This window comes from Seriola lalandi, unplaced genomic scaffold (genome assembly GCF_002814215.2).
Source record: "Seriola lalandi dorsalis isolate HSWRI2012SDOR001 ecotype SW California unplaced genomic scaffold, Sedor1 jcf7180002054689, whole genome shotgun sequence".
NCBI classification, from domain to species: Eukaryota; Metazoa; Chordata; class Actinopteri; order Carangiformes; family Carangidae; genus Seriola; species Seriola lalandi.
The window spans coordinates 3014907-3041385 of record NW_019525242.1 but is presented as its reverse complement, the minus strand read 5'-3'; the positions used below and the strand labels follow the sequence as shown (position 1 = coordinate 3041385).

The window sequence follows — 26479 nt, the reverse complement described above, 5'->3', positions numbered from 1 at the left end:
GATATTATACATATATAATATCATTTCACAATATCCCACTGATCAACGGTTGAAGGTAATACACCAAGTAAGGTACGGAGTACACCAGAGAGGAAGAAGGAGAAGGAGGAAGAAGACTGAGAGCTGATGTAAACATTGATATAAACAATGCAGGTTTGAATATATTACAAAAACAATCCGCTTTGTAAATGGATTATGAAGAAAGGAAATTAATTCAACAAATACGTCAGGCCTCAAGTATATAGACAAAACTTTTTGGTTTGTTTACAAGGCATCTCCATAGGGGAGCTTTTAAGATACACTCTGATTTTGTTAAAGGGCCCAATAGTGCCCCAAGTCTCAATTTTACTCTCAGCTAATGCTGTTTTAAAATTCAAGTGTGTGAACCGTGCTGAGCTTAAAAACATGAACAGTGAAATGTGAAGATATTTTGGGGTTTGGGAGCGCTGCTGGCTATATAACAACATCAAGAAGTGCATCTTCAAGGTTTGAAGCTACATAAGAGGAAACTTAAGAGAACTATGTGTTTTTGGAGTGTAAAAATCTGGCTTCCCTCTGTGCCTTGGCTTCACTGGTCAGTGAAACAGACAGATGGTGAGGGTTAAATCATTTACAAGCCTAATAGCAAGTTTCAAAGCAGAGAACTGGAAAGGATAAGATGGGCACTCCCTAAACAGTGTGTGACGATGGAGGAGCTGTAGGAAGATGAGACTATTTCGGGAACTTATTCATATTCTTAACACCTCCAGAGAGAGGTAGAGAGGTGGAAGGGTGGGGTAGGGGTGTGTGTGTGTGTGTGTGTGTGGGGGGGGTGTTGACATTAAAAAGAAAGAATGTGAGCGCGTCAGTGTCGGCGAGGAAAAAGGAACAAAAGTCAGGAGGAGGGATATAAAAACTCTGATGTCAATAGAGCAACAGCGGAGAGCTAAAAAAAGATTCCTACCTCACAATGATAAATGCTGTGTGTGTGCTCGTGTGCGCACGTGTACTGTATGTGTATGCACTGATTCAAATTAAGCTCATACGGATCTCTAGGCTCTTGTTTATATTCATCTATTATGGGTGTTTGTATAAAGGTGTGTGTGTGTGTAATGTGCATGCTGCCATGAACTCAGACACACCTGCAGCCGTGCCTCACAGTCACACTGTTGTTGGGGAAATACAGTAGCTAATGAGTTGTGTCGTTTTCATATAGCACTGTGGGAAATCGTAAGACCCAAGGTTAAGTTTGAACAGCTGCATGTGATGGCATTGGTAATCCTTGAAAAGGTGAAGTTTTAACCTTGAATTCTACAGCACTTAAGGAATAAATGAGAACATCGCTGAGCAGGATCAAAACTGCTAAATGTGAAACCCTTTCATAACACATAATCTGATTTCAGGTCAAATGTTTTAAAGCAACACTTTGTTACTTTTTGAGGTATGTTTTATCTTCATATTCACTGTGCTGGTATGTGTGAATGGTCATGTGAAGGACAAATAAACACGTGTTTTCCCACTTGCCATCCAGTATATGCGCGATGTATTTGTGCGTTCCAGGCCAGAACACTCCATGTAGGAAATAAATGTAGGAAGAGCTTTCACAGCATGACATTTAATTGACAGCTATATCACCTAAAGACATCTCATGTAAAACCCCTTTTACACTAGACAAAAAACCCCACTAAGACCTGCTAATAATATTTAATATTTAATATTTGCAGCAATTCATTTAAGTCTTTGAATTCTGAATAAGAACTTTGTGGATTATGTAGTGGCTGTAAAAAAGTCCCACAATAGAAAATAAGAAGTGTCCATGGCATATTTTCTACTAACCACCAACCAGTGTACTGTTAGCGATGATGCAAAATCACTGATGATTCATTCAGGGAAGGTTCAATTTGAGAGCATTGAACATATTTGTGTACTTGAGTATTTTCTAATATGAGCATAAATCTTCCAGGGCGTAGACTTGATGTGTTTGAGTGTGTGCGTATGTGTGTGTGTGTGTGTTTTGTCTTACCACTTCTGGCGGCATCTTGGTCGCCAGATTATGGATGGCCTTTCCAAGGATGCATACGGAGGAGAGAACAAACACAATCCCAAGGATCACACACGCTCTGTAACAGACAGACAGAGAGAGAGCGAGAGTGTTAGGTTGTTACGTCAAATGGAGCCGAAGCAGAAACCTACGGGGGTTAACACACGAGCAGCCACACTTTCTCCCAGTTCTTGTTTTTTTTTCTCCTGCATTTGAATCATAATCACTTTTCCTTTTTCCTGCTGCAGTGAAGACTGAAATAAATGTTCACAGAGAGTTGACATAAAGAGCGATAGTGGCAGTGGCAGTGCCTTTGGCAGTTTGGCAGACTAGATAAGTTTTTTTTTCTCCACTTCCATATTATGACATTATAATATCTAAAATAACAGTTGCACAGTTACCCCTTCCCCATTGGTTTGAATTTTAGCCAAGGCATCAGTATAACTTGACATGTAAATGTAAGTAATGACCTCATCAGTGATATGAAAGTGGTACCGATGAATCAATTCCTTTCAATTATTTGGAGTTCATTTTGCAGGCTATAAAGAATAAACAGTTTTTCAGCCTTTGTCAGAGCATATGAGGGAGGCAATTTGTGATGTTTGTTTAAAGAATGAAGGGGATAATGATGTGACTGTTTTGGGGGGTGGGGCAACAAGATGCTTGCACACTTCCTCGCTCTGGCAGCAATGGAATAAGTTATGGTAATTCAATACATCTCCATCGCTGGGTCCTTTACAGTCTCTCTTCCTCTGACACAACTGCTGGGCCCAAATTACAATATGTGTCTGCCATCTATCTCACCTCAGAACAGAGACACAGTATTTTGACAGGTGCGGCAATGTGGTGTTTCTGCTTTACTGACTTTGGCAGTGCTTGGTCATAATAAAACTCCCATACTTCACAGAGAAAACGCAACTTTTAAAGAGAGAGATGCTTCACTCGAGAAATCACTTTAATTTTGGAGTTCCAGAAAGACAAAGGAAACTGTTAAAGCACACATGCATTAAAAAAAGTAACTGTGACAACAACAAGACTTCCAATTACCTGCAGACAACATAGCTAAAAATACAATGGGGGAAAACCGGGATCACTTCAGTCTCCATCCAACAACACCATCATATCTCTTCATCCATTTGCCCTAAACTTGTTAAACATGGGGGGAAATATCCCCCATCTCTCTGTCTCTTCTGCATCTGCATTGTTTTTTTTCTCAGCTATCTGTCTTGCTATGTACTGTAACATTGAAGTCTCCATCGGTCATGTGGACCAACCTCAAGAAACTCATTGACTCTGCCCTCCTCTGCACCCACACCTGCACACAATGCACTGGTCAACCTTGAACGCTCTGATTTCTTTCTGTTTTCAACTAATTGGTCATGTATGGGTGATGCATACCCTCAATCCTAGTGTACATGTATGTGATTCATTTCTATGGATATGTGTGTGTGTGTGTGTGTGTGTGTGTACACCTGTGCTGTGCTGAAAACCCTTGATGTTTAGTGGATACCATGTGGTCACACAAGGTTTGTTGCACAGCCTCAGTCATCAGTGGGATCTTGTGATTAAACAAAGTAAATTATGAATGCTGAAACAGACACGCATAGGAACACACACGTCGGTTGTCTGACATACCGTAGTCTTAGCTGATGTCGTTAACAGCATGAATTTCACACTGAGGATTTCTCCTCTCTGAAAGTGGAAATGTCTTTGAGCTGTGTTTTTCCTCATGGGTAGAACTTGTTTAGAGAAACTGAGGATAAAAATAATTAATCTGTCTTTTGATTCCTCTGTGTGTGTAGCAACCTAGCAGCAAAGTGTAGAAAAGGCAGATTAGTGTGTCCCCTTGTAGATACAGTACAGGTGAGTGTTTGAGAGTGTGTATGTGTGGGTCTGTGTGTGTTAATGGATGGTGGAGTGGCAGCTCGGTCTTTCATCATCTGCGACACCTCAGAGCCAAGCAGAGGTGCTGTTTTAAGACGAACAAGTCTCCGCGCAAACTGACAGCCACTTGATGAACTACAGCAGCCCTGAAAGCTGACGGATTAACAGGCTTGTGTTTAGCGGTGATGTACAGTGATGGACAATCCAGCACTTTGTTCAATTAGGGATGTACCTCGAAACCTCAAATGAACAAATCAGGCTTCAATCAGTCTTTTTCTGTATTTTTTTCTGAGCTGTCCAGTTTTCTGGGAACATTTCACATAGAAGCCTAAAAAAGAAAGAAAAAAGACAGAGCTTTGACAGAGCTTTCCTCAAACCCCCAAACCCATTAGCTGCATGTTTTGAGTCATTCATAAATCTAGCATGCTCTTGAGATTCATACCGTGCAATGATGTGTTAGGCCGCACTCTTCACCAGCATCATCAAAACACCACTTTCAGAAGTATGGTGTTCCACCCCTCCAGCAGAGGTCAGAGACATGGGAACATTCAAGCTGTTCTGGGGGCTCACAGCGGCCCAACACCTACAGAATTTATAACGGTTTTTCCTTTTATCATCTATGTGTTTGTCTCTACTTCTTCAGGATAACAACACCGGAGAAAGATCTCCACACTCCCCTGTATCCATTCATCCTCCCTCCTACTGTACATCTCTTTATCTTCAACAACTACAGTCGATGCTACATTCACATCATTAACATTTAAATCAGGTTTTGTTGCGTCATAGTCTTTGCCAGTGAAATCAATCATAAGAAATATTGACAGTAATACAATCACACATGGAAACAATCTTTAAACAGCATCAGAAAACATAGAAAACTGTGTTCGGTTGTTGAATTTGCATCTTAAATCGGGATAATGGGGACTGATAAATAAAAGAAACAAGAAAGGAGAGATAAATATAGATAGATGGGTGAATAGATGGATACATGTACATACGTTGTAGCTCTTGCCTTGGTGCAGATTTATCGTTAATTAAATTAGCACCGTGTTCTGTACTCACATATACTCTCTGTGCGCAGAGTGCACTGCTGCTGCATTGCTGTAGCGCCAGAGGACAATGACTGATGATAGGACGTCCAGCGTGGCATCAAACTACAGCAGAAAGAGAAACCAGGTAATCAAGGAGAGAGACAAAGAGAGAAAGCTGCAGCATTGGAATAATAAATTGTTTGGTTGTTTCGATATCAATAGCTGAAAACTCCATAAGATGGCAATACTCATCCAGTCTCACCAAACTCAAGGTACAAATTCACATACTTTCCCACAGCATTACCACAATGTTGATATTCGTTGCAGACACTTTAGGTTTCATAAAACACCATCAGTTTCTTTGGTTTAGAATTTAGTTTATTGTTACATTTTGATGCCACTGTACTCTAAATGAGGTGCACACATTTGGTTTGTTCTGTCATTACGAGTTTGGAAAGCTGAATTAATTGATTTCTCTTTGTGTTTGAGTTACTGTGTCTGCTGTGTCAGTCCTCCTGGTTTGGCCAAAAAAGGTAGCTGAGGTTGGAGCCCGCTTAAATACAGAGGCCTAAGAAATGGACCAGACCAAGAGCCGTAACAGCATAGGGGGGGAATGTTGTTTCTCTGTATCGAGTATTTAGCAAGTCTGTATTGTTTTCCCCTTTCTGTTACTAATAGGCTGATCAGCCAGTATATACAGTTCTTATCTCTCCTGTCTCTTTTAAGGTCAACCTAATAAGGTCACCAAATTTACTTATTTTCATTCATTTGTATTTTTGACATGTTTTGTGTGCTCGCTTGTCCTTGTGTAGGACAACATCTTGTCTGTGGTGTTTGAAATAAAATGACTTCATATATTTTAGCAGTACTGTGAAAATCCCCTTTAAAAAAGAATAATGTAACTTAAAAAGTGCACTTAATAATATATTTACTTGAATAGAGTGGAATAAAAATAGACACAGATCTTTTGGGCACATATTCAGTTCTCATTTAAGACGTCTCAGTGGTTTTAAAGCACCAGTTAGCTTGCTATAGAGTGAAATATATACGAGATATATACATGTATAAGTGCTTTACATTGTAATGCATAACCAAGAGACTGGTGTTGACTGCCAGAGGGAAATCAAGGTGATAAACATTATTACGAACATAATATATGACTTTGTGCTTCGTTTTTCAATTAACCTTTCAAAAGGAAGTTGAAAGAAAATCTTGTCTGCCCTAAAGCTAGATCATAAAATATGGCATGATTGTTATCAGTTCATTTTCAAGACACATAATGTACCTGTAAAAAATGTCAACTTTCAATATCGTAGCAGCTAAAGCTACCAAAGATCAGTTGCTGTGATCTAACCCCTTTGTATTGTCTTCTTACTGCTTTATTAAAACTGCCATTGACAGCCAAGCACTTGCTAATTAAAATCGAATCTTTAATAAGGAGATAGCTAGCACTGAAGATAATGGTTTATAATATTTCTATCACATTATGCTAATCACATTTCCCCTCAGTGGCCTAGATGATTTCATTCTTATTAAGGCTTATTTTTTTTTAAACAAACCAGACTCTCAGTCATTTCCTCTAAATAATTATAAGCAATAAGAAGCTTCATTTTGGTAAAAGCCTGCAGATCTGTTTAGCAAACACAGATAGCATTTTGACACTCAACGTGTGCTCCTCTCTGCCCTGTTACCTTGGAGACAAAGGGACCACAGGCACTTTGGAAACGGGATACATTAATAAATCACTGAGACCTAAGTTATGACTAATTAATCAATGGAAATGGAGGGAAGAAGGAAAGTGGAACTCACAGCAAATCCAAAGGCTGACGCGCTGTGTCTCATGAATGATACAGCTGTGGAGAGAGAGAGAGGGAGAGAGAGAGAGGGAGAGAGAGAGAGCAGTGACGTCAGTGATTTCTATAACATTAGTTGACAACAAGATACTCTTCGTTTTGATGCTACGTTACAATTATATTTTCATATGCTTCATATGCTTCATATGCTTTCACCTGCTGCATCTGTATCATATGCTCACAATGCAGAATGAAGAATAATTACACGATGACTCGTTACAGGATAATGAGGTGTTTCACTTTGAGTTCGTTATTGTTATTGAATGTGAAAAGTGAAATACCACTCTGATGGACCAAATGACAACATGAAATATATACAGAGGAAATCAAGAGAAATAGTGTCTAGATTTTGAAGTGTAAAACTGTTGAATGTGTATTTTTTTAACAGATGAAAATAGCAACATCTGCTTTTTCTGTGGTGGATGATTCATACCAGGAGCTCACAGTATGTAACAACAGATGCTTAGAAAGTAGTGCAAAGTACTGTGTGCAGCTGAAATACTATAGGAAACTCTTCCCCTTCATTCATCAGTGTTCAAATATCTAAATTATTATTTATAGGCCACACAAAATTCCTTTTTTTTGCATGCAGTCCTTTAAATCTGATGCTTTTGGGAAAGAGGAGGCCACAAAACAACCCATAAACACACCATTGACATGTAATCATCTTAAGTTGATATGGCTAATGTGTTAGCATTCATTTGAAGTTGTGCCTCTGGCCACCTGATGAATAAAAGCCCAATATTCACTCACGTTTTAGCTCTAATCTTGTCTCCGCCAACTAATGAGGAAAATATCTGGCTCTTTAGCTGCGACATGCTCCACTATGTTCACCTGCTGTCTGCTGTTTGGCGCTGGGCGATTGACTTTATCAGAGTTCTTTTCTTGTGGAAAACAGCTGCCTACTGTGTCTGTGAACAAGGCTGATGACAGTGGTGAACCAAAACACTAAAGCTGTGGGCAGTAAAACCAAAACAATGAGCTAAAGGTTGCAATTTGGGTTATAGGAGCGACACCTTGCACATGACATTTTGATCCATTGTTTATATGAAAATATGGATCCGTGCTGCTTTAAATTCTGCGTATGTTTGTGTTTTAGATGCTGCTATCAATAAACGTTGTCACACAGTACACGTGTGTCAGTCTGGGTCATATTCCAGACAGAATGGCTCAGCTCCGTTTATAATTTGATCTAAAGCCCTGACATTTAGTAACATAAACATGGCATTTTCTGAAAGTCTGGTGTTTAGTAACATCCTTCTGAAGGCTCCGGAGATCCTGGATGAATGAAGGTCTCATTAATGGGGTAAAGGGGATTGTACATTCGTTTGCAGAGCCCAGTCTAGCCTACCTAGGCTATTTTGCCCCTCTGCCTGTCCTTGTGCTTCTCCCTCTCTCTCCTTTTTGTTTTCAGGACAGGGTCTCAGGGGACACCATATCGTCAGTTAAATCACCATGGTAACAGGAGATTTGAGGGCAAGCTGGGAGTTGGTTTGAAGTCAACAGAGCTTTCATCCTTTTCCTCTCACTCGTGCTTTGTTTTTGTCATCTTCCCAATCTTTTCTCCTGATGTCCCTTTTTCTTTCACACTCTCGGATTCTGATTTCATTCGACACATATCTCTTTCTTTCTTTCTTTCTTTTTTTCTTTCTTTCTTTCTTGCCACATCTCTGAGAGGTGGCTGTTTTGGCTGCTTTGTCTTTTATTGATTGAAGCTTCACTTCACTGTGTGACAGCGCCAGAAACTGTGTGACGCTGCATTTTGCCAACCACTGATAAATACTTAAATGTAAGTTACATATATCATCATTTCTTTTAATGATTGCAGCATCACCTCCGCCTGAACTAGAGTTATATAGTTACTGTTATATAAAAAAGGGAAGCATGGTGGGCAGTAGAAAGAGGGGAAAAAAAGAGAAAATGGAGAGAAGGTGAAAAGAGAGGGCAGTCCCAGATAGACCCCCTGATACAAGACAGCTGGTGCTAGTCAGGCTGGCCGTGTAACACATGACTGCCCACACGCACTCGCACACACACATATGGTGTGTGTGTGTGTGTGTGTGTGTGTGTCTCGCTCTGTCCTGGAGACCGTCACCCACAGTCTCCCTCTTTTTCTTATTCACACATCCTCTTTCTCGATTGTCTTCTCTCTCACGTACAAACTCTCTCACAGTCTTTTTGCGCACAGGGAGTTTGTGCCGAAATCTCTGGAGCCTCTGACCCATCTGCAGCGTCCAGAAACCGAGCCAAACAGAGAGTGTGCCGGCTTTCGCATGGATTCAAGAACCAAATACAGAAAAATCAGATAGGGGGCGACTTCTCACTCTTCTGTACCATTGTGATGATGCTTTAGCATATTTTCTTTTTTCAGTTTGAGCAATGTAAGCAGCTTGCTAGCTTATCTGATGTGCAAACATTTAATAATGAGCAATCTGGTGACACATAGTTTTGTTTTTTTGTGGAATAAATTAAGACTGAAAACACATGCTAACAAACATCCTGTTAACAGTTATAGGTCAATACCACGAAATCTCTGTGAGACTATAGGCAGCCTGCACTTTTTGGTGTTTTTCTGCTTTGTGTCTTGGTTCCTGCCAAAAAAAACTCCATAGCAAAACCAAAAGTCAGTGCTTGTCTTCATAAGAGGTTTGGTAAAAACTGAATAAAGCTCAGTTTTGAGGTGAACTGTATGAGTCTGAACAGTCAAGATCTCCTGTTTCTATATAGCTTTTTATATGATGTGAGGTACATCATATAAACATATCCCATGGAGAACACATTGTCAGACATGAAGTGTTACAGTAAAATATTGTGGAGGAATAATATGATTGAAAAAGCATAATTTTTATAAAGATATAAATTATGATTTGAGGTCTATTAAGAGAAAAGTCTTTGTGTGAGTTGTGAAAATAAATTCACTTTAATGTCATTAGACTGTTACAGAAAAGCCCTGAAAAAGTGTCAAGTATGAACACAAAAATATTCTGCCGTGTTTCAACTGCTTTTGATCTGCAGGCTTCAGTTGGAAGAAGATGATGTGAATTACCTTTTTGAATGTCAAACTTTTAAAAAGTAAAACCTAAATGTGTTTTTTAAAGAACATTAGCTTTGATTGTTGCGTATAGTCTTAAGTATTTAATGTTTATAAGAAATGCATTACATTTGAAACCATCTTTCAGTTCCAGTCTAGCACAATTCATCTGGTTTTGTAAAGGGAGATAATCTGGGATCATGTGTGTTTTGCTGGGTTGATGTGGAATTTAAAGCCAATCACTGTATTCATACAGAGTCAAGTATAAAGGGAGAATATTACTCGTAATTCAACTAATACCGTAATAGAAAAATAATCTGGATTTTTGTTATTCTGATTTGAGCTAATCACATTTGGTTAATCTGCAGCTGACTGCGCTTTCTATAATGTGTCTCACATCCAGCGACTTTCTACTTCATGATCAGACTTGTTGGTGTGTGCACGCAACACTGGCCTCTCACTGAAAAACACAGACACAGCTTAATGCGCAGCTCTCATCCCGTGCCCTCAACTTGTTTGCGGGTCATTTGGTGTAAAAAAAAAAAGAGTCCCTGACAGGTCAACCCTGTGTGGAGAAATCCACGTTGAGCACAGGTTGTATTTTTAATGAGGGCATACAGTATTCTGACTTTCATCATAACTGTAGAAAGTGCATGCAGCATGATCTGGGTCTACTGAGTGCACATTTAACATGCAGTGGACCCATTCACACAGTATGACACAGCAGTTACATGACAGTCTGTCTTGGATCAGGATCAGGAGCTAACCAACCAGACCGGGACATCTTCTATTCGGATTCAGGTTTCAATCAATACAGAGCGACTGGTGTAGCGGCCCCCTGGACAGATGATGTGCATTGACCCATTTAGAAAAGACCAAACAGACAACTCATACATGTAAACAGATGGTGTTAGGGTGTTTGCGTGCGTGATTATGTGCGCACTTATAAACAAGTATATGCATGGTGTCATATATGAAAGTTGTACTGACAAGTGTTTGGCCCTTAGAGTCTCACTACTTGGCCACCCGTTCTCTAGGGATCTGTCCTGGAAACCATCATCCCAGCCTACTGGGTAGTGTTTAATGCTCAGTGCTTTACTCAGGGGAACCCTTGTCCAGGATTTCCCAGTTCTTAGAGGAGTCAAGCCGGTGCTGTCTGGAAAATGACGACATAATCTTTGGTGCAAAAGTAAGATGAAAGGTCTTTCTTCCTCTCTTTTCTTTTGTTCTTCAAGCCCATACGTACTCTGTGTTATCTTCACTGGGATTTCATGCTGTTGGGTGTACATCCAGTGATGTGGTAGGCTGTGACCTGCGATAATTGGCTCATGGATGCAAAAGCCTCTATGTGTGACTGTCTACATTCCAAGAGACCCTCTGATAAAAGAGTTCAGAGCTGGAACCTGCTGGCTGAGATGCACTGACCCATAAACAGTCATGTGTTTAGCCTAGTTTTGTGGGTTTCATCTGTTATACTGTGCTAAAGAGCACATACGATTCAGGATATTGGCTAAATAGCAAACAGGGCTAAATAGAGTGATTATGTAACATAATGTGTAGTTATATATATATATATATTTTTTTTTGTGTATATTTATGTGAGACATTTGTTGTTCAAATTTCTACATGGCTGACCGATTTAAATCTTGTGACTACATTGTGTCAGTGATCAGGGAAAACCCTGTCATCGCTTCAAGGCCACGTGCAACATTTTCTCCTAATGCTGTGGATAATGTATAGTGTATCACATTATCGCACAGACTCCACATTACTAAGAAATGACTTGTGGTGATTAGTTGTCGGGTTTTATGGCAGCTCATAGACTGAAACTACTGCTGGTTCAGATTTAAAAAAAAAAAAAAGAAATGACACGAAACTTTGTAATTCTCATTTTACAATCACAACAAAGTATTGAAGCACGTAGAACTAATGATTTACTGCATAAGGAAAGAGACAGAATAAATTAGCTGAAAATCTCAAATTAATTCTGTGGACAAGCTCTGTCCACGTGAGCCTGACTGTTCTCACTGTATAATAAATCGTTTATCTGACCCTCTGTCTTCAAAAGCAATGCAGTGAGTCAGCCAGAATGTTAATCAACACTTTCACTGGAGAAGCAGTTTGTGCACACGTACACGTGCACGGATACACATACATCCACACACAGTCTTTTTTCTGGTTTCTGCTGTGTTTAAAATGTATTCAGCTCCAGAGAGAACAGCTGTCGTCTCTCTGTGTCTGTGTCATCTGTCTAGAAACTCATTTGGGGAGCAGTTACGACTCCTCAGCTTCATCACCACCTTGGGTGTATTTCTACTTTCATTTAACTCATGTCTGTCTTATCTTTTCTTAATTTACACGTGCAGTAATTAAAAAAAAAACGTGGGGCAGTTTTTGTACACAAGGTCTTCAAGCCACACTGGTTTTTAATATCATACTAAGTTGAAAACAGGTTTTCTCCCAGTTATTCATTTTCCTCAGCAAGTCAATGCCTCCCACGGGGAGAGCAGACACTATTCTGTGTAACAACCTTTGGGTTGTTAGTTAATCAGAAAGGCAAGTATCCATGTCCAGTGCTAACAAGGAGAGGACAGCGGAAGGCAAAGGAGGAGGAGGAGGAGGAGGAGGGAGGCATGTGAAAAGAAAAACAAAACAGGAGGATCAGGAGAGGCTGACGCTGACGAGGAATGGAAGAGGACAGAAGTGGATGCGATGATCAAGAAGGAGAAGAAGGAGACTAAAATGTAAAAAGATGAGAAGGTGAAAGAAGAAGCAAAAGCACAAGAAAGGGGAAACACTCAGATACAGTGTGCTGTGCTGTGTGTGTATGTGTGTGTGTGTTATGAGAAATTGTAATCCTAACCCTGATCAGACGATTTGGCCATTAAGTCTTTTATATTCTATTCTATTCTATTCTATGTTCCCTACAGTCCAGTCAGATAGCTCATCATAGCTGTAGCAATGGTTGCGACTTGGCAGCAGTAAAACCCTAATTATCAGTGAGTTATGCAAAAACTGGGGCCAGTGCCAACACTTAACACCCATACCCTCTTTCTCTCTCTCTCTCTCTCTCCCTCTCTCTCACTCTCTGTCTCTCTCCCCCATGTTCTTTTGGCACTGATTATGAGCAGAAGATAGAGGGACAGATGAAGCCGTATCTGTTAGGACTTCAATTCCAGAGCAGACTCTGAGGGTGCTGCAGACCTGTGTGCAAAAACACATGAGCATCTATAATACTCCTATAAGTATTAATATTTCTTGAATTAATTATGTTCTGAATGAAAATATACATGAATTCTTATGTTTGAGACAAGGGATTTCAGTGTAAACCCCATGCATCTGACTGAAAATACATATGTCATCCAAAACTTACTGCACACACAGTAAAGGAATCTGTATGTAATCGTGAGAGAAAATACACAAGCACTGCAAATTCATTCAAAAAGTTCATGAAGTTGTTGGATTTGTCTGCATGGGTGAGCTGCTACAATGTATTCCAATTGGTCTGTCTGTGACCCACTGTAGATATAAAAATATATGATTTACATATTCTATTAACCTAGGAAATGTTTACATATTTGGCAAGTTGCAAATAAGTTGTATCACTAATATGTTCACGGACAATTAATTTGTTTTCTACCAAAACAACTGGTCTTGCAGTGAACATCTACTTGTAGTGACTACAGCATTAATAACCATTTTTATTTAAGACAGGGTTATTAAATCAAGGTCTGGTTTAATATAAAATACAATGACTTCATACACAAGGTGTTTGTTTACATTTAATCCTTAGCCAAAGTGCTTTTGTTAGGGACGGTCACTTTGTACACCAACCATCCACCTCAACCAACCACCTCCTGGTGACTGCACTGCCGTTAATTCTTTGATTTTATTCATTTATTCAACAACCAAAAAGAAAAAGAAAAATGTCAGTGATGATATTGTCACAATAACATCACTAGGATAAAAGTTTAGTAGAACGTAATTTTGAACAGTCAAGGCTGGAATCAGAGCTAACAACACAAAATGCCCGACCACCTTCACCAGGCTTACTAGCATCTCTAGACAGAACGTTTAGAACCTCCTGTCTAACGGGGAAAGGTACTCTGGGGTGTTACTAAACTACAAAATAAAGTTTCAAATAACAGGACAACCAGGCCACACTGCTTTGACATGTCAGCCATAGAGAGGATCATCATTACAGCCCTGGTTGCATGTAAACTAACAAGGCCTGGCTCTGCTACTCACCCACTGTTTTTACCTGTGCGTTCACAAAAATCTTCTCCCATTTTATTTTACTGATTTATTCATTCTGTATGTATGTGGTTTTTAAAGCTATGTGCTGAAGCTTAACTAACTAACTTTAGGGAGAAAAGGGATAGTGTACCAAAAACTCAACCACTAAACAGTGTGCGCTCCTCCCGAACAGCAATTAATAAAATACAGTTTTCATTGACACAATATTCCATTATTATCAATAACTACAACATACACTAATAACTGAGATGTTACTGAAGATATAAATGTGTTTAATCTCACAGAGGACAGATGTCACAATCCACACTGCTTGAGTCTTTGTGTGCTGACAGGTGCAGACTGCCTCCTGTTCCATCATCCATCCATCAACCCACCTCTGCTGCTGACTCTATGAAAATGGTCCATATCGAATTAGTAGAATCATTTGCAGCCAAACAAAAATGTAATTGCGTCCTCCTCTCTGTTCCTCAAGGGCAAGGGCTCAATTCAGGGACGTGGAAACTCAATTACACCACAAGGAGCAAAGGAATAATCTGGGAGACAGGGAACAAGGAGGGGGCAGATGAAGAAAGAGGCAGACAGGGCGGCAGATGGACGGACAAACAGAGGGAGACAGAGAGGCAGTGTGGGGGAGAGAGCAGCAGAAACACAAAGGTGAGAGAAAGAACGACAGAAAGAGAAATACTGAGCCACTCTTAAGCTGCCAATCAGCGACTCTCTGAGCTTCCAATCTAATCGAGGTGACTCATATGTGTTAGTGCTCTGAGAAAAAAAAAGACTCCCAATAGACACATTTATTGAAGCCAAGGAAAACCACTTAACGCTCCCAAGATGAGGAAAGGGATTCAAAGTGTTTGAAGTACAGTTGTGTAGTTCACAAGCAGCTCATTTTATAACTGGGCTGTGTGGCGACGGAAGATCTGCTGTTTGCAGAAAGTAATGACGCGAGGGGAATGGTAAACAAAGGCAGGTATAAGTAAAAGGCCAGAGAGAGGAGGGAGAGAGCTGAACAGAGAGGAGGAAGAGGAGGGGGCATGGGAGGGGGGAGGGCAGACAATGAGGAGGAATTATGCATCATTAAAACTGGACTAAACAAGATTTTTATGCAAATACACCTGTCTGGGCTGAAACTGTGCAGCAGGGTCCCACTGTTAGAGGTGCTGTTGATTTTATAGGTTTAAAATCTTGTGCATGAGAAATGTCAGCTCCAGCCAAACTTCAGTTTTCACTCACTGACTCATTTTTATCTGAAAATGAACAAGTTGAGCCAGTGCAGCTTTTAAACATGTTGGCATTCAAATGAAAAATCTATGTAAAACTCAATACACTGCATGTGAATTGAAATATGCAAATGTCTAAGTAAGTATAAGAACGCATTCACACTAAGGATTGAACAACTATCAGTCCTACACAAAAAACTAAAATACTACTACTACTAATAATAATTACCAAATGTAAATGCCTGCAAGAAGCATTCAAGATGAACGTAAGGAGGTGGTTTAAAGGGGCTATTTGTAAGTTTTCTCTGCCGCCAAACGTGGTTTCTTGACGGGAGCAGGTGGTGGTGATTGTCACTTGACAAGAGCTTCAGCCATCGATGTGTTTACAAGACAAGAGGTTATATATAATACAGCACTATGTCTTCAGGGTGGATTGGAGGCTACAGTGAGTTGCTATCGGAAAGTGGCGATACGCTGGTTCGCATGCTAAGAGGAATGAAGTTCGATGCTGAACTCGCAATGTTTCTTATAGACTGGTAAATAAACAGCTGTTGATACTAACGTTAGCTACGTAGCAATAGCAAAACTTGCAAAAATCTTCTTTCAGATGCATTCTGGCTGGATGGTTTACGTTAGGGAAAGATCATGGATAGGTTTAACACACGCACAAGGAAATACCACAGGGATCTGAATAAAGAAATGTGATGTGATGATTAACATTTAACTGTAAGGATCTTCGTTAGCCTTAACCAAAGTGCTGACAGGATTCAAGATGCAAACCCTGGTCTCAGTTCTGCATTTTGTTTGAGTTGCCTTCTATACTGACCACAGCCAGCACATAAACATCTCACTTCATTCCCTCAAAATTCATCTGAGATTACATTTCCAATCACAACGTAAATGAAGAAAAAAAGTAGTAGTATTTGTGTGCATAAGCCCATTACCAAATGTGTGTGTGTGTGTGTGTGTGTGTGTGTGTGTGTGTGTGTGTGTGTTGTGTGTGTGTTTGTGTGTATTTTTCTGTATGTATGTGTCTTAAATTGCTGGTTGCTCTCCACTGGGGCAGGGAGTTAAAACAAAAGCCCTCAGGATGCTCCTTCCTCATTAATTAGCAGCTCTAAATGGGCATACACTCCCTCTGGTTGACCACACACACTCACACTCTCTCTCACACACACACACACACACACACACACACAGACACACACACACACACACAGTATGTATAAGCAACAAGCAATTGCAAGTTAAAATCATAAAATAAGACCATTAAGCAAAAAGCACAAGCTATATTGCAAGCACAGAAACACATGTCTGTGCACATGTAAAGGCATCACACACACACACACACAGACACAACCTTTGCCTCCTCAGCAGACACATCCGACATGGCTGCGGCCGCTTGCTCAGCTGCAAAATATTGCGTTTAATAATTCAGGACCTACTGCTTGGCTCGGCTCAGCTCTGCACCTCGCCTTGCACGCTGGCTGAGTTCACCCTGCAGAAAAACCCTACTGGGATTCTTCCTCTGTCCCTCCCTTCCTTTCCTCTCCTCTTGTTCCCTCCTGTCTCCTTCTTTTTTAACCCCCCCCCCCTTCTGTCCTTTCCCTCTTTGCCCCGCTCCTGTGGGGGGCTCAGTTGGTCCCCTCTGTCCTTGCTTGTCATCTAGGAGAGAAATCCTTGCTTGTCTTTCGGCCCGTCGTGCTCTGTCTCTCTCTTGTCCTCTTTGCTGCAGTTGTCTTCATCCTCCCATTCATCTCCCTCCTTCATCCCACTTTAGTTTGACCGTTAATCATCCTTCCACACTCCCTCCCTTCCTCTCTTTGCCCTCTCCTATCACTCCCTATCTATTTCCATCCCATACACTTTGCTCCTTAATTTTTCTCCTCTGTCTCCGCCCCCCGTCTCAATCACCTTTACGTTTCTTCTTTCCTACATTAACACCCCCCCCATATTCCTGACTCTTACTACCAGTAAGGGTAGTAAGAGTCCCTCACCTCCTCTCTCCATCAGCCCTCTCCCCTCACAGTAGCCCGGCAGTATTGATCTGTATTGGGGCTGAACTGCAGTCGATGGATGGGCACATAGAGTGAGGTGCCATCTGTGAGCGGTTTTTGCCCACTGGGGACTCAGTGGGGTTCAATGCGGAGATTAAGCCAGGACACACACACGGCTGACTGGACTAATGCTTCGTACACACCCGCAGGTTTTAAAGAGCTTCATCCTGGAAACGTTTAGGAAACTTTCTGTGGAGGTCATGTTTTTTCCAGAAAAAGCATTTACTTCAGGGATTTTCATTCTGCGCTAATATCAAGAGAGAGAGACGTGTCATCGGTTGACTAAGACACTAATGTGTTTGGTGAAGCAATAAGATACAAGCGTATACACAGGGTTCATTATTAATCACAGCTCTAAACATAAAGCTTAAGAATTAGGCAGGAATAATAGTTCAGCAAAACCCAGCAGAGTCATAAATGGGTTGTGGTGGTGTCAACGACATCTCTACTGATTATTCATTTTCTCCTAATGCGCTCACAGCTGGGAAAATTACTGCGATGCAGTTAGTTAAAAAATATCTTGTGGCAACCAATGTGACAGTGCGATCAGGAAATTCATTAGCAGCAGACAAAATCTCTTTTCAAGGTCTCTGGCTGCGGTTGTTGTGTTTCAGCTGCACAATGGTGACAGTCAGTGCTGTCGATCAGCTGAGGTTCGTTTTGATAGACGGGGTGTGTGACAGAATGATTTGTTTTAAGGATCTAAAAAAAACTGTGACTGTGACTTATAACTTTACTCTGTTTTCTCTGGCAATTTACAAGCTGTGAGTCAGTAACTGGATTCAGTGCAGGGACAAAGAAAGGCTACATAATGAGAGTCAGTGGCTCCGTGTAACAAGAGCATACAGATAGAGAAGATTATCAATCTAAATAATCTCAACATATAAAACGATAACACTCTCCAGCCTGCCTGTGTCCTGTTCCTTAAAAGTGAATTATAATTTTCCTCATTACAATATGACATAAACAACATCTAATTGAATCCCTGTGGATATTACTCCATGTGCTCGTGCACTGCGCTGTTATGGCTTCGGTTACATTCAGTATTCTAGGCTAACAAGCTGCTGTATTTTTCTTTCTATGGGAGTCATTACAATAAAAACATAGAACTAAACTGAGAATTGAATGAAGCTGAAATTGAGACTCATCTGACACATCAGAGGACAGCTCAACTCTCAAACATCTACATCAAAGGAGCTCATTATAAATGACATAAGAGGTAAGAATTTGTTCAAAAATCACACAAAGTAACTTCCCATTTGATGTATTTTCTTTTTTGAGGTAAAAAAATACCATCCTTAAATGGCCACATGAACTAAAGAATGAATGGACTTTCAAACACTTTCTTTCTTTTCTGTAGCTTCCAAATGAGTGTTACTGTTCTGGCTTCGAATCCGCAAAGATACAATCCCACATTAAAATGCACTTGTTAGAGCCCAAAGCTTCGCCAACACTGAGCAAACTGGCAGAACTGCCCTTCTCAGAACGGTCTTTTATTTTCTTTCCTTATTGTTTGTGATTTTGTTGCCAACCTGAACATTCGTTGCCAGTGCTGGACCAATCGAGCAACAGAATAATAGTTGACAACGAACCAAAATAATAGAAATGGTGCAAATTCCACCACTTGAATCTTACCAGCTGGTGCTTATACAAAGCGTTGTGTGACAACTAGGAATCACCCACATCTGTTACGGTACGTTTGCTCTATGCATTATATTGTGCTGGATTCAGGGTTAGGTTTTTTGGTGTTTAGAAAATGACCCTGCCACACAATGTATGGTAAAAATCTAGCAATGGAAAAAACAAGGAGCAGCTGTGTGCAGCTCCAAAATAAATGTGTAAATGGGCCTTGAGTTGAAAGTGATTTTTAAAATTTTTTTCTAAAGTCAAGGCTGGACTGTGATGTTCAGCTTTTCAAGTCACCAAGGATGAGAAGCCCTAGAGCTGCTCAAAACCACAGACAGTTTAAACATCCACACTTCCATGGCAACTGAGCAACCTCTGCTGATGAAGATAGTGTGATGCTGTCGAAAGCTCCAGACGAAGTTGTTTGCCTTAGAGTTTGTTCATTTGTTTCACTGTTTTTTTAGCCCGCAGAGCAGGAGTCTTCAGAAACAGTAAACAACACAGAGCAGTGTAACATTTTCAGCAGCTGCTGGATAGGGAGGATAATCCTAGCAGGACACACACCAGCTCAGCCACACTCAGACCGACTCAACTCTCACCTCATCTGCACGGGAGGCACAGTGTGAGAACATGGTCAGAAACGACAGATACAACGTTTTCTGTAAAGTATTTGATGTAGCCTTTATTTATCATTATTTCTATAAATAAGAATATGAATAAAAAGAGGAAAACTGATGAAAAGTGCTGAGAGATGCTGTTTATTTCAGTAATAACAGTACTGCACTTTATGATAGAGACAAAGAGACCATTTAACTGATCCACTCTCCTGTGTGGAGTAAGTACACCTTCGTATTCCTGAGTGCTACGGTTCATACATTAGTACAAAGGCCAGAAGGAGAACCAAGTCACGAGTGACAGTAACAGCCTAATTTTCTGTATGATCCACAATGGTCAAGATACAGAAGAATACAATGTCCTGGCATAAATAGCATATTGTCAATATTGAGACCATACCAAAATGTCATGCGTTAGGAGCCAAGCAACCCATAGTTCACACCCTGTGGATGTACAGTATCTATAGCAGCACATTAGCAGCAGCTGCCCTCCATCAGTGTCTGCAGTGGCTACAGCCCAATAAAGCAATCACTGTATTGTGCACTCAATGAGCTTGATCTGAAAACAGATTTACAGTCACAGTTAGGAGTGTAATGTGTGAGTGATGTAAGAGCTGTAACTTTGCTGGGTCAGACAATCTGAAGCACATCTCTTCTGCTGACATTAGTCGCATCATTAGGCACCTTTATTTGGCTTTATTTATATGTCTCTTTTTTTTATTCCTTAGAAACACATCAAATATTTTTCTCAACATTCAAAGTTACATAACTGTTGTTTGTGCTTCATTTGAATATGTGTACTCATTGGCCCTTATACTTCCCCATTTAATTATAACAAACAAACTCAAGTATGGTGTTGTGAGTACTTCCTCTGGGTCTGTCAGTGCTCCGGCTGCCAGAAGCGTAACATAATCTCTGTTTACTGTTTACCTAACTAATTTATTTGCTTTGATATGTTCCAAGACTTCCAGCGGCCCCTGGCAGGAACGCAGTGGGCAGTAATTAGCAGAAATCATGCCACTTCATGAGGCCAAACCAGACAGCTGCTGTGGTTCACTTAGACCAGTAAAGAGTGTTTAAGCAGCTGTTTGACACTGTGGTGTGGGTGGTACCCAACAACGGCATGGCCGCTCCGACCAGACCGGCTGCCGAGGCACAACATCAGATACACAATCCACACCAACTGAAGTCCACACAGGTGAGAGGAAAACCTAATGAACACGCACTTGAGAGCCACGGTAATTCAGCAGCCTCCACTATCTGTCAATTTCCCACGACACCTCAGCCTGAGAGGATTTCTCCTCTATGCTACAGGAATAAAATGAGCTACACTCAGAAACATAAATGTTTCTTTGTTAAAATGAAAATGGTTGAACTGTGAGATTTGCAGCTCAAGAAAGAGGCAAACAGCATTTCCACATAGCTCATTAATATTGCAGAAATACAGCGAAAATGTTTGTCTCGTTTTTAGCTTTTAAATCGCTACAAGTTCTCACATCTTAGCCTTTACGGTGATACTTGTCACCTGTGGTCGCACTAATATGACAAACCTTTAGTTATTAAAATCAAGCAAAAGAGAGCTTTATTTTAACTTTCATTTCAGCCAAATATTAATGGCTATAGGAGATGTGCTGATTTATGTTTAGGCGTTGTCTGGCAGGTTATATTTCAATTTCAGATTCTTTATCTTTTTCTTTTCCTGCTGTTATTTTGAGAACTTAGGCAAAATAATAGACTGCATTTATGCGTTGACTCATAAACAGGCAGTCAACCATGTTGTGGGAGCATGACTTTGCCAGTTATTTAATAGTCTGAAATACTCTGACACAAACTCTGAAAGTTTGCAACTTCAACTTTAAGTGTATTATTATCCCCAAAAGAAAAAGTGAAACTTATATTCTTTGGCATTACCCCCCATACGAAACAATCTCTGTGCAGACGACCATATTAGCTTCATATCAGAAATAATATCACATATCACATGACCATCCATGTACACTGGGCATGTGCATGCCAGTGTAAACAGGAAGCAGATTGTCTACTCTGCAGTTGCTAGTTAAACAAAATACTACAAACGAGGAACAACAAAGACAATTGAAACGTTAAAAAACAGAATTTAACTGCACACCAGCTGCTAACAAAGACAACAAGGTCAGTAATACTTGTAATACATTATCCACGTCGCTTTCACCACTGGTAGTCGAGACTGATAAGACCAAATCTGGGCGTGACCGTTGGTGTCTACGTGACCGTTTCCACCCAGACTACAACACAACGAGTTTTCAAATCAAACAGGGCCAGCAGCGTTTCCAAAAGTCTCTGTTTTTGGGGCCGGGAGTTATGTGTCTAAACTTAACTAAACTAAAACGTAGTGGTGCGGATGTTAAGTTAGACTCTCACTCTTCTGATTCATTACAAATAGAGAAAGATCTGCGAACTTGTGTTTGTCGGATTCGAGTTGAAATTGTTTAATTATCACTCTCAGAACAGAAATGTGCAAAGGATTGTTTACTGAACTCACAATTTAAGTCTTTTAGAAAAATTGTCTCTTTATCCAGCTTCGATTTCTACAGCTTAGTTATTTCAGTGGCCAAAAATAAATTCCATCTACTCCTCTTGTCTCATTGTCTCAGTATTCGGTATGTGCCATAGGTCTCTGTCTGTGTGACCTTGAGGAGGTGCTGATTCAGACATAACTCAGGTGAGGATTCAGCAGCGGATTTCAAGAACACAGACAACTCAAGAATGAAAAAAAGGGGAAGTGATAGAATATGTGATGGATTGACAGTGTCACAGGTTTAGTGGTTAGGGTAGCAGTGTCAAAGAATTTATTCCAAACAAAACCAAAGTCCATACATACACAGATGCCACAGATGAACCAAACACCAAACCTCATCACCAAATAACAATGATCCCACAAGGACAAGACAGTACAAGGGCTTCTTTGGAACGGAACTGATTAGTGATGGAGAACAGGTGGGGAAGCAGACACAGGTGGGACACATCAGGGAATAAACCAAAGGAAGCAAAACTAGAACTCAGACACTGGGGCGACATGACTATCAAAATAAAACAGGAAGTGCATGGGGAAACAGAGCACAAGACAGGGAAGACAAAACTAGACACCAGAAACACCAAAACCTAGAACAGAAACCCAAAACTAAATCAAGAAAGTCCAAAAAACCAAAACCCTGGAGCCTCCAGGCTGAGACCATGACAAACAGAGTGATATGTGTGTGTCGGCGTGTTTTTTCTGTATCTGATTTCTTTTTAACCTGTACATCCTGGTATGCATAAATGTGGCTTTGCATGCACGTGTGTAAAGTATAAAAAAACAAGAGGCAGAGAGGGTTTGTGTCTATGCATGCAGCAATCTAAACACATTCAGAGCGGAGCAGGTCGCCTGTGCAGCTCTGACCACAAAACATTCCCCCCACAGTTTAATAATGAGCTCTGTGGAGACTGTTCTGCATAATCAAATTGAGACGCACATGCAGACAGAGATTTCTGAAACACTTACACAAGTGGGCACGTAATAATCCACACACACACATACACACGCTTTGTGGGAGACTTCTTTCTGTATAGCTGTCAACTACTGTAAGTGTGCGTTTCTGTGATGACGCCATGCAATTGTGGTCACCAAAAAAACAGAAGAAAGAAAATTTGAAATTGAATTCAAGTCAAAGACAATGCGACTCTTTAATAAAATGACAGTATAAAAAGCTACAAAATTGAACTCATAACTGAACCCAGACGCACTCACACCTGCCTCCCTTTAACCCTTCACTCTTTTAAATTTATGTGATGAGATTTAATTATGTAAAACCTGAGACTTCAGCAATTATATGAATACTGACATTTACACTTAACTTTAACACTCACTTTTTAATGAGTATTTTACACCATGGGTCCGTCACCGTGTTAGTCCATTTGAACTACTGATTGCACAGTGAGTATATGGAGGTGTGTGCATGTGCATGTGTGTTAGCACGCTGTTTTTGCTGTGGTGCTTTGTATTGAGAGTCCTGGAATTTCATTGGTATTCATACCGACTATGTAAATTCTGGTATCATGACATCCCTTCTTGAGAGAGACACAAAATGACATCAAAGAGAAGCAAAATTATCCCAAAGAGACACAAATCAACTACAAAGAAAAGAAACACGTCCACAAAGAGATGCAAAATGATTACAGACAGACACAAAACAACTACAAAATGACTACAAAGAGACACAAAACACCTACATACAACATGGCAGCGTCTCTTTCAGTCTGGGTGTCTTGCTCCTGTATAGGAGGGGTGGGTGGCCTTTTATATTTAAGTGCCCAGCGGTGCATTGTCTGATAATCAGGTCAGTCAGGTAAATACTCAGTAACCCCTGTGACTTTTGTGAACAGGGGAATATTTAATGGTCTTTCTTTTTGGTTCTCAGCCTCTGTCTCGACGCTGCACTCTCATTATGTCGCTCTGCAACATAAACAAACCTGAAAACCAAACTAGACAAGCTGCTAATTGGTGACATCAGAGTCACAGCGATTCATAAATCACAGCATCCACCTTTTCTGCTTCCTAATTAAATCTTTCCAGACTAGTGAGCAGGCAACGGTTTGTAGAGGGGACAAGAACACACCTCAGTGGATCACTCACAAGAGTGTAATAAATATAACAAGTCTGGAGGAAACGCTTTTTGGTTTATTTAATCAGTGTTGGAAATGTGCCATCAAGGATGTTATGTGGCTGCAAAGATTATCCAAGCATTACACTTAAATCAAAACATCCATAGGACGTCATGGTTCACAGAGAACCAGCTGACTATGGTGCAAACACTCTCCTCCTGGTCTTCAAACATATTATGTATGTATTAAGTCAGTGGGTAACAATGTTTTTAGATGAAGTGCCTCTCCAAATCAGTCATTTTAAGTCGTGGCTTGTGTGTATATATATGTACGTTTTTTCTGGTTATACATCCTACAAAAAGAGGGAGATTAGGAGTTCATGAACGCACACTATGACAAAGCAGTCGAGTCATGGCAGCGGGCCTCCTGTTTCATCATCATTCACCGTGGTAACAACAGCACAGAAGGCGTGATACGCTTCTCAGTTGAAAAAACTCTGTGATGTATTGGACTCTGGTGATTGGTAGCTGAGGAAAGTCCTTGAAGCAGTTGGAAGTGAAAACAGGATAAAATTTGACACCAAACTATGAAAGATACTGTATGTCACGTTATGCCTTAAGAAAGGATTTTAACTGTTTTTCGAGAGGACAAAACCGAATCTTTGAGGACTCATGTTTGCTGCCAGCTAACCCACATTCATGCAGAACGGCTGCAGCCCCAGTTTCACTCATTCAAACAGCTCTGCACCCGATACACAGTTTCATCTTGCTTAAAAATGAATGAGGTTTGAGTCATGACCAGCAACTGTTTCCATCTATTTAGGTTCTGTCCTGTCACTTTCTGTTAGAGTAGACAGCCAAGGACAGGCAACACACAAGAGTGGTCCGCCTGGCTGTGAACACTGACGCTAATTTATGCACCTTTGAACAGAAGATTATGCCATTTTTTGTTGCATCAGCATTAGCTGTGATCCAACAAATCAAAATCTATCCATCTATTAAAAGAAAAACAAAATAAGTGAGTCAGTGTTAGCACTGCTATAGCTAGTGATGAGTAGCTTACATCTATAGCAAAAATGCTCCTAAATTCTCAACACTTTCTACTGATTTCTGGGTTTAGGTGATGTTGATGGAGTTTGGCACATAAGGCCCACTGTAACTCACACACACAAGTATTGCTTTTTATTGCTGAAAACAATAACTGGATGTGCCAGTGAAAAGCTCAATGGTGCCATCCTGAATTTTTTTTTTCTTTTCATTTTGGCACTGTTATGATACCATTGTTTTCACTGCTGAAAGCAGTGGCTGGATTGGTTGATCATTAATGGAAGCGCTGACTTCCACATCAAACTGTTTATTTGAGGTATGTTTGAATTGAATTTGATTATATTTGTTTGTATACGTATATTTCTTTTTTTTGTGACAATGTATAAAAAATGATGATCAGAGATGTATTGATCAGAGATGTCATTGGGATACTTGAGAGAAAGGATGTCCAAGTAGCAGCATTTGTGAAAAAAGATTTTGCTCCAGTTTTACAACAATGATATCGATCTCTTCCTTTCTGCCACTAAAAACACACACATACATAAACTGAGTTATAAGAGACAGATGGGAATGTTAGTTGCTGCCGGTTATCATTTGTTCACCAGGATGGTGTGTGCGTAAAGGACTGGTAACCTGTCAATGTGTGTCAGTACCAACCACACTGCAGGAGCAAATACAATAAAAATCATGACTGAACGTGATCGGCACAGGACGAGGAGCTCACATGTATCAACAGGTTAGTAATTATCGAGGTGTGCTGAGCTTCTCACACCAATAACACTTCCAGTGACACTTTTGTTACTCTGATCTTGAAAATTGGAGGTTGGCTCTGGTATCACATGGTGTGTGCCTGTGCTGAAAGAGAGGGGGCTAGCGTATATACAGTATGTGCTTTCAGAGATACAGTGGTGCAGACAGTGGAGCTGAGCACCAGATGGGGACAACTGACAGACTGAATTTCATCTGAGATCGTTTTACTGTTTTGTTTAGGTGAGTTGACAACCTACAACACGGTGCATCTTATTTTAGTTCACAACCGGTTAACGAAAGAAAAATGTGACCAGGCTATCCAGGATAGACGTGCTGTCAACACGCAGGACCATGAGAGACCTCTTATAAAGCAGTGACATGGAGTGAAGATAAGCCAGAGGGCCGAGGTCGAATGGTTATTGGTCATTAACTTCCAGTGACTGTCAGCCCGTTCGTACCAGATCTCTGCC

The 26479-nt window shown here is 40.5% G+C and overlaps 1 protein-coding gene across 1 annotated transcript in view; it reads right to left on the bottom strand.

Moving 5' to 3' along the window:
• LOC111667383 (transmembrane protein 163a-like) overlaps positions 1-26479 on the bottom strand; it is a 63011-nt gene that overhangs the window by 9789 nt on the left and 26743 nt on the right. Inside the window, exons 4-6 of the mRNA XM_023423038.2 lie at positions 6745-6788; positions 4967-5058; positions 2003-2099 (exon numbers count right to left, since the gene is read on the bottom strand). Coding sequence (XP_023278806.2) covers positions 2003-2099; positions 4967-5058; positions 6745-6788 — 233 coding nt within the window. The remainder of the gene's footprint in view (positions 1-2002; positions 2100-4966; positions 5059-6744; positions 6789-26479) is intronic.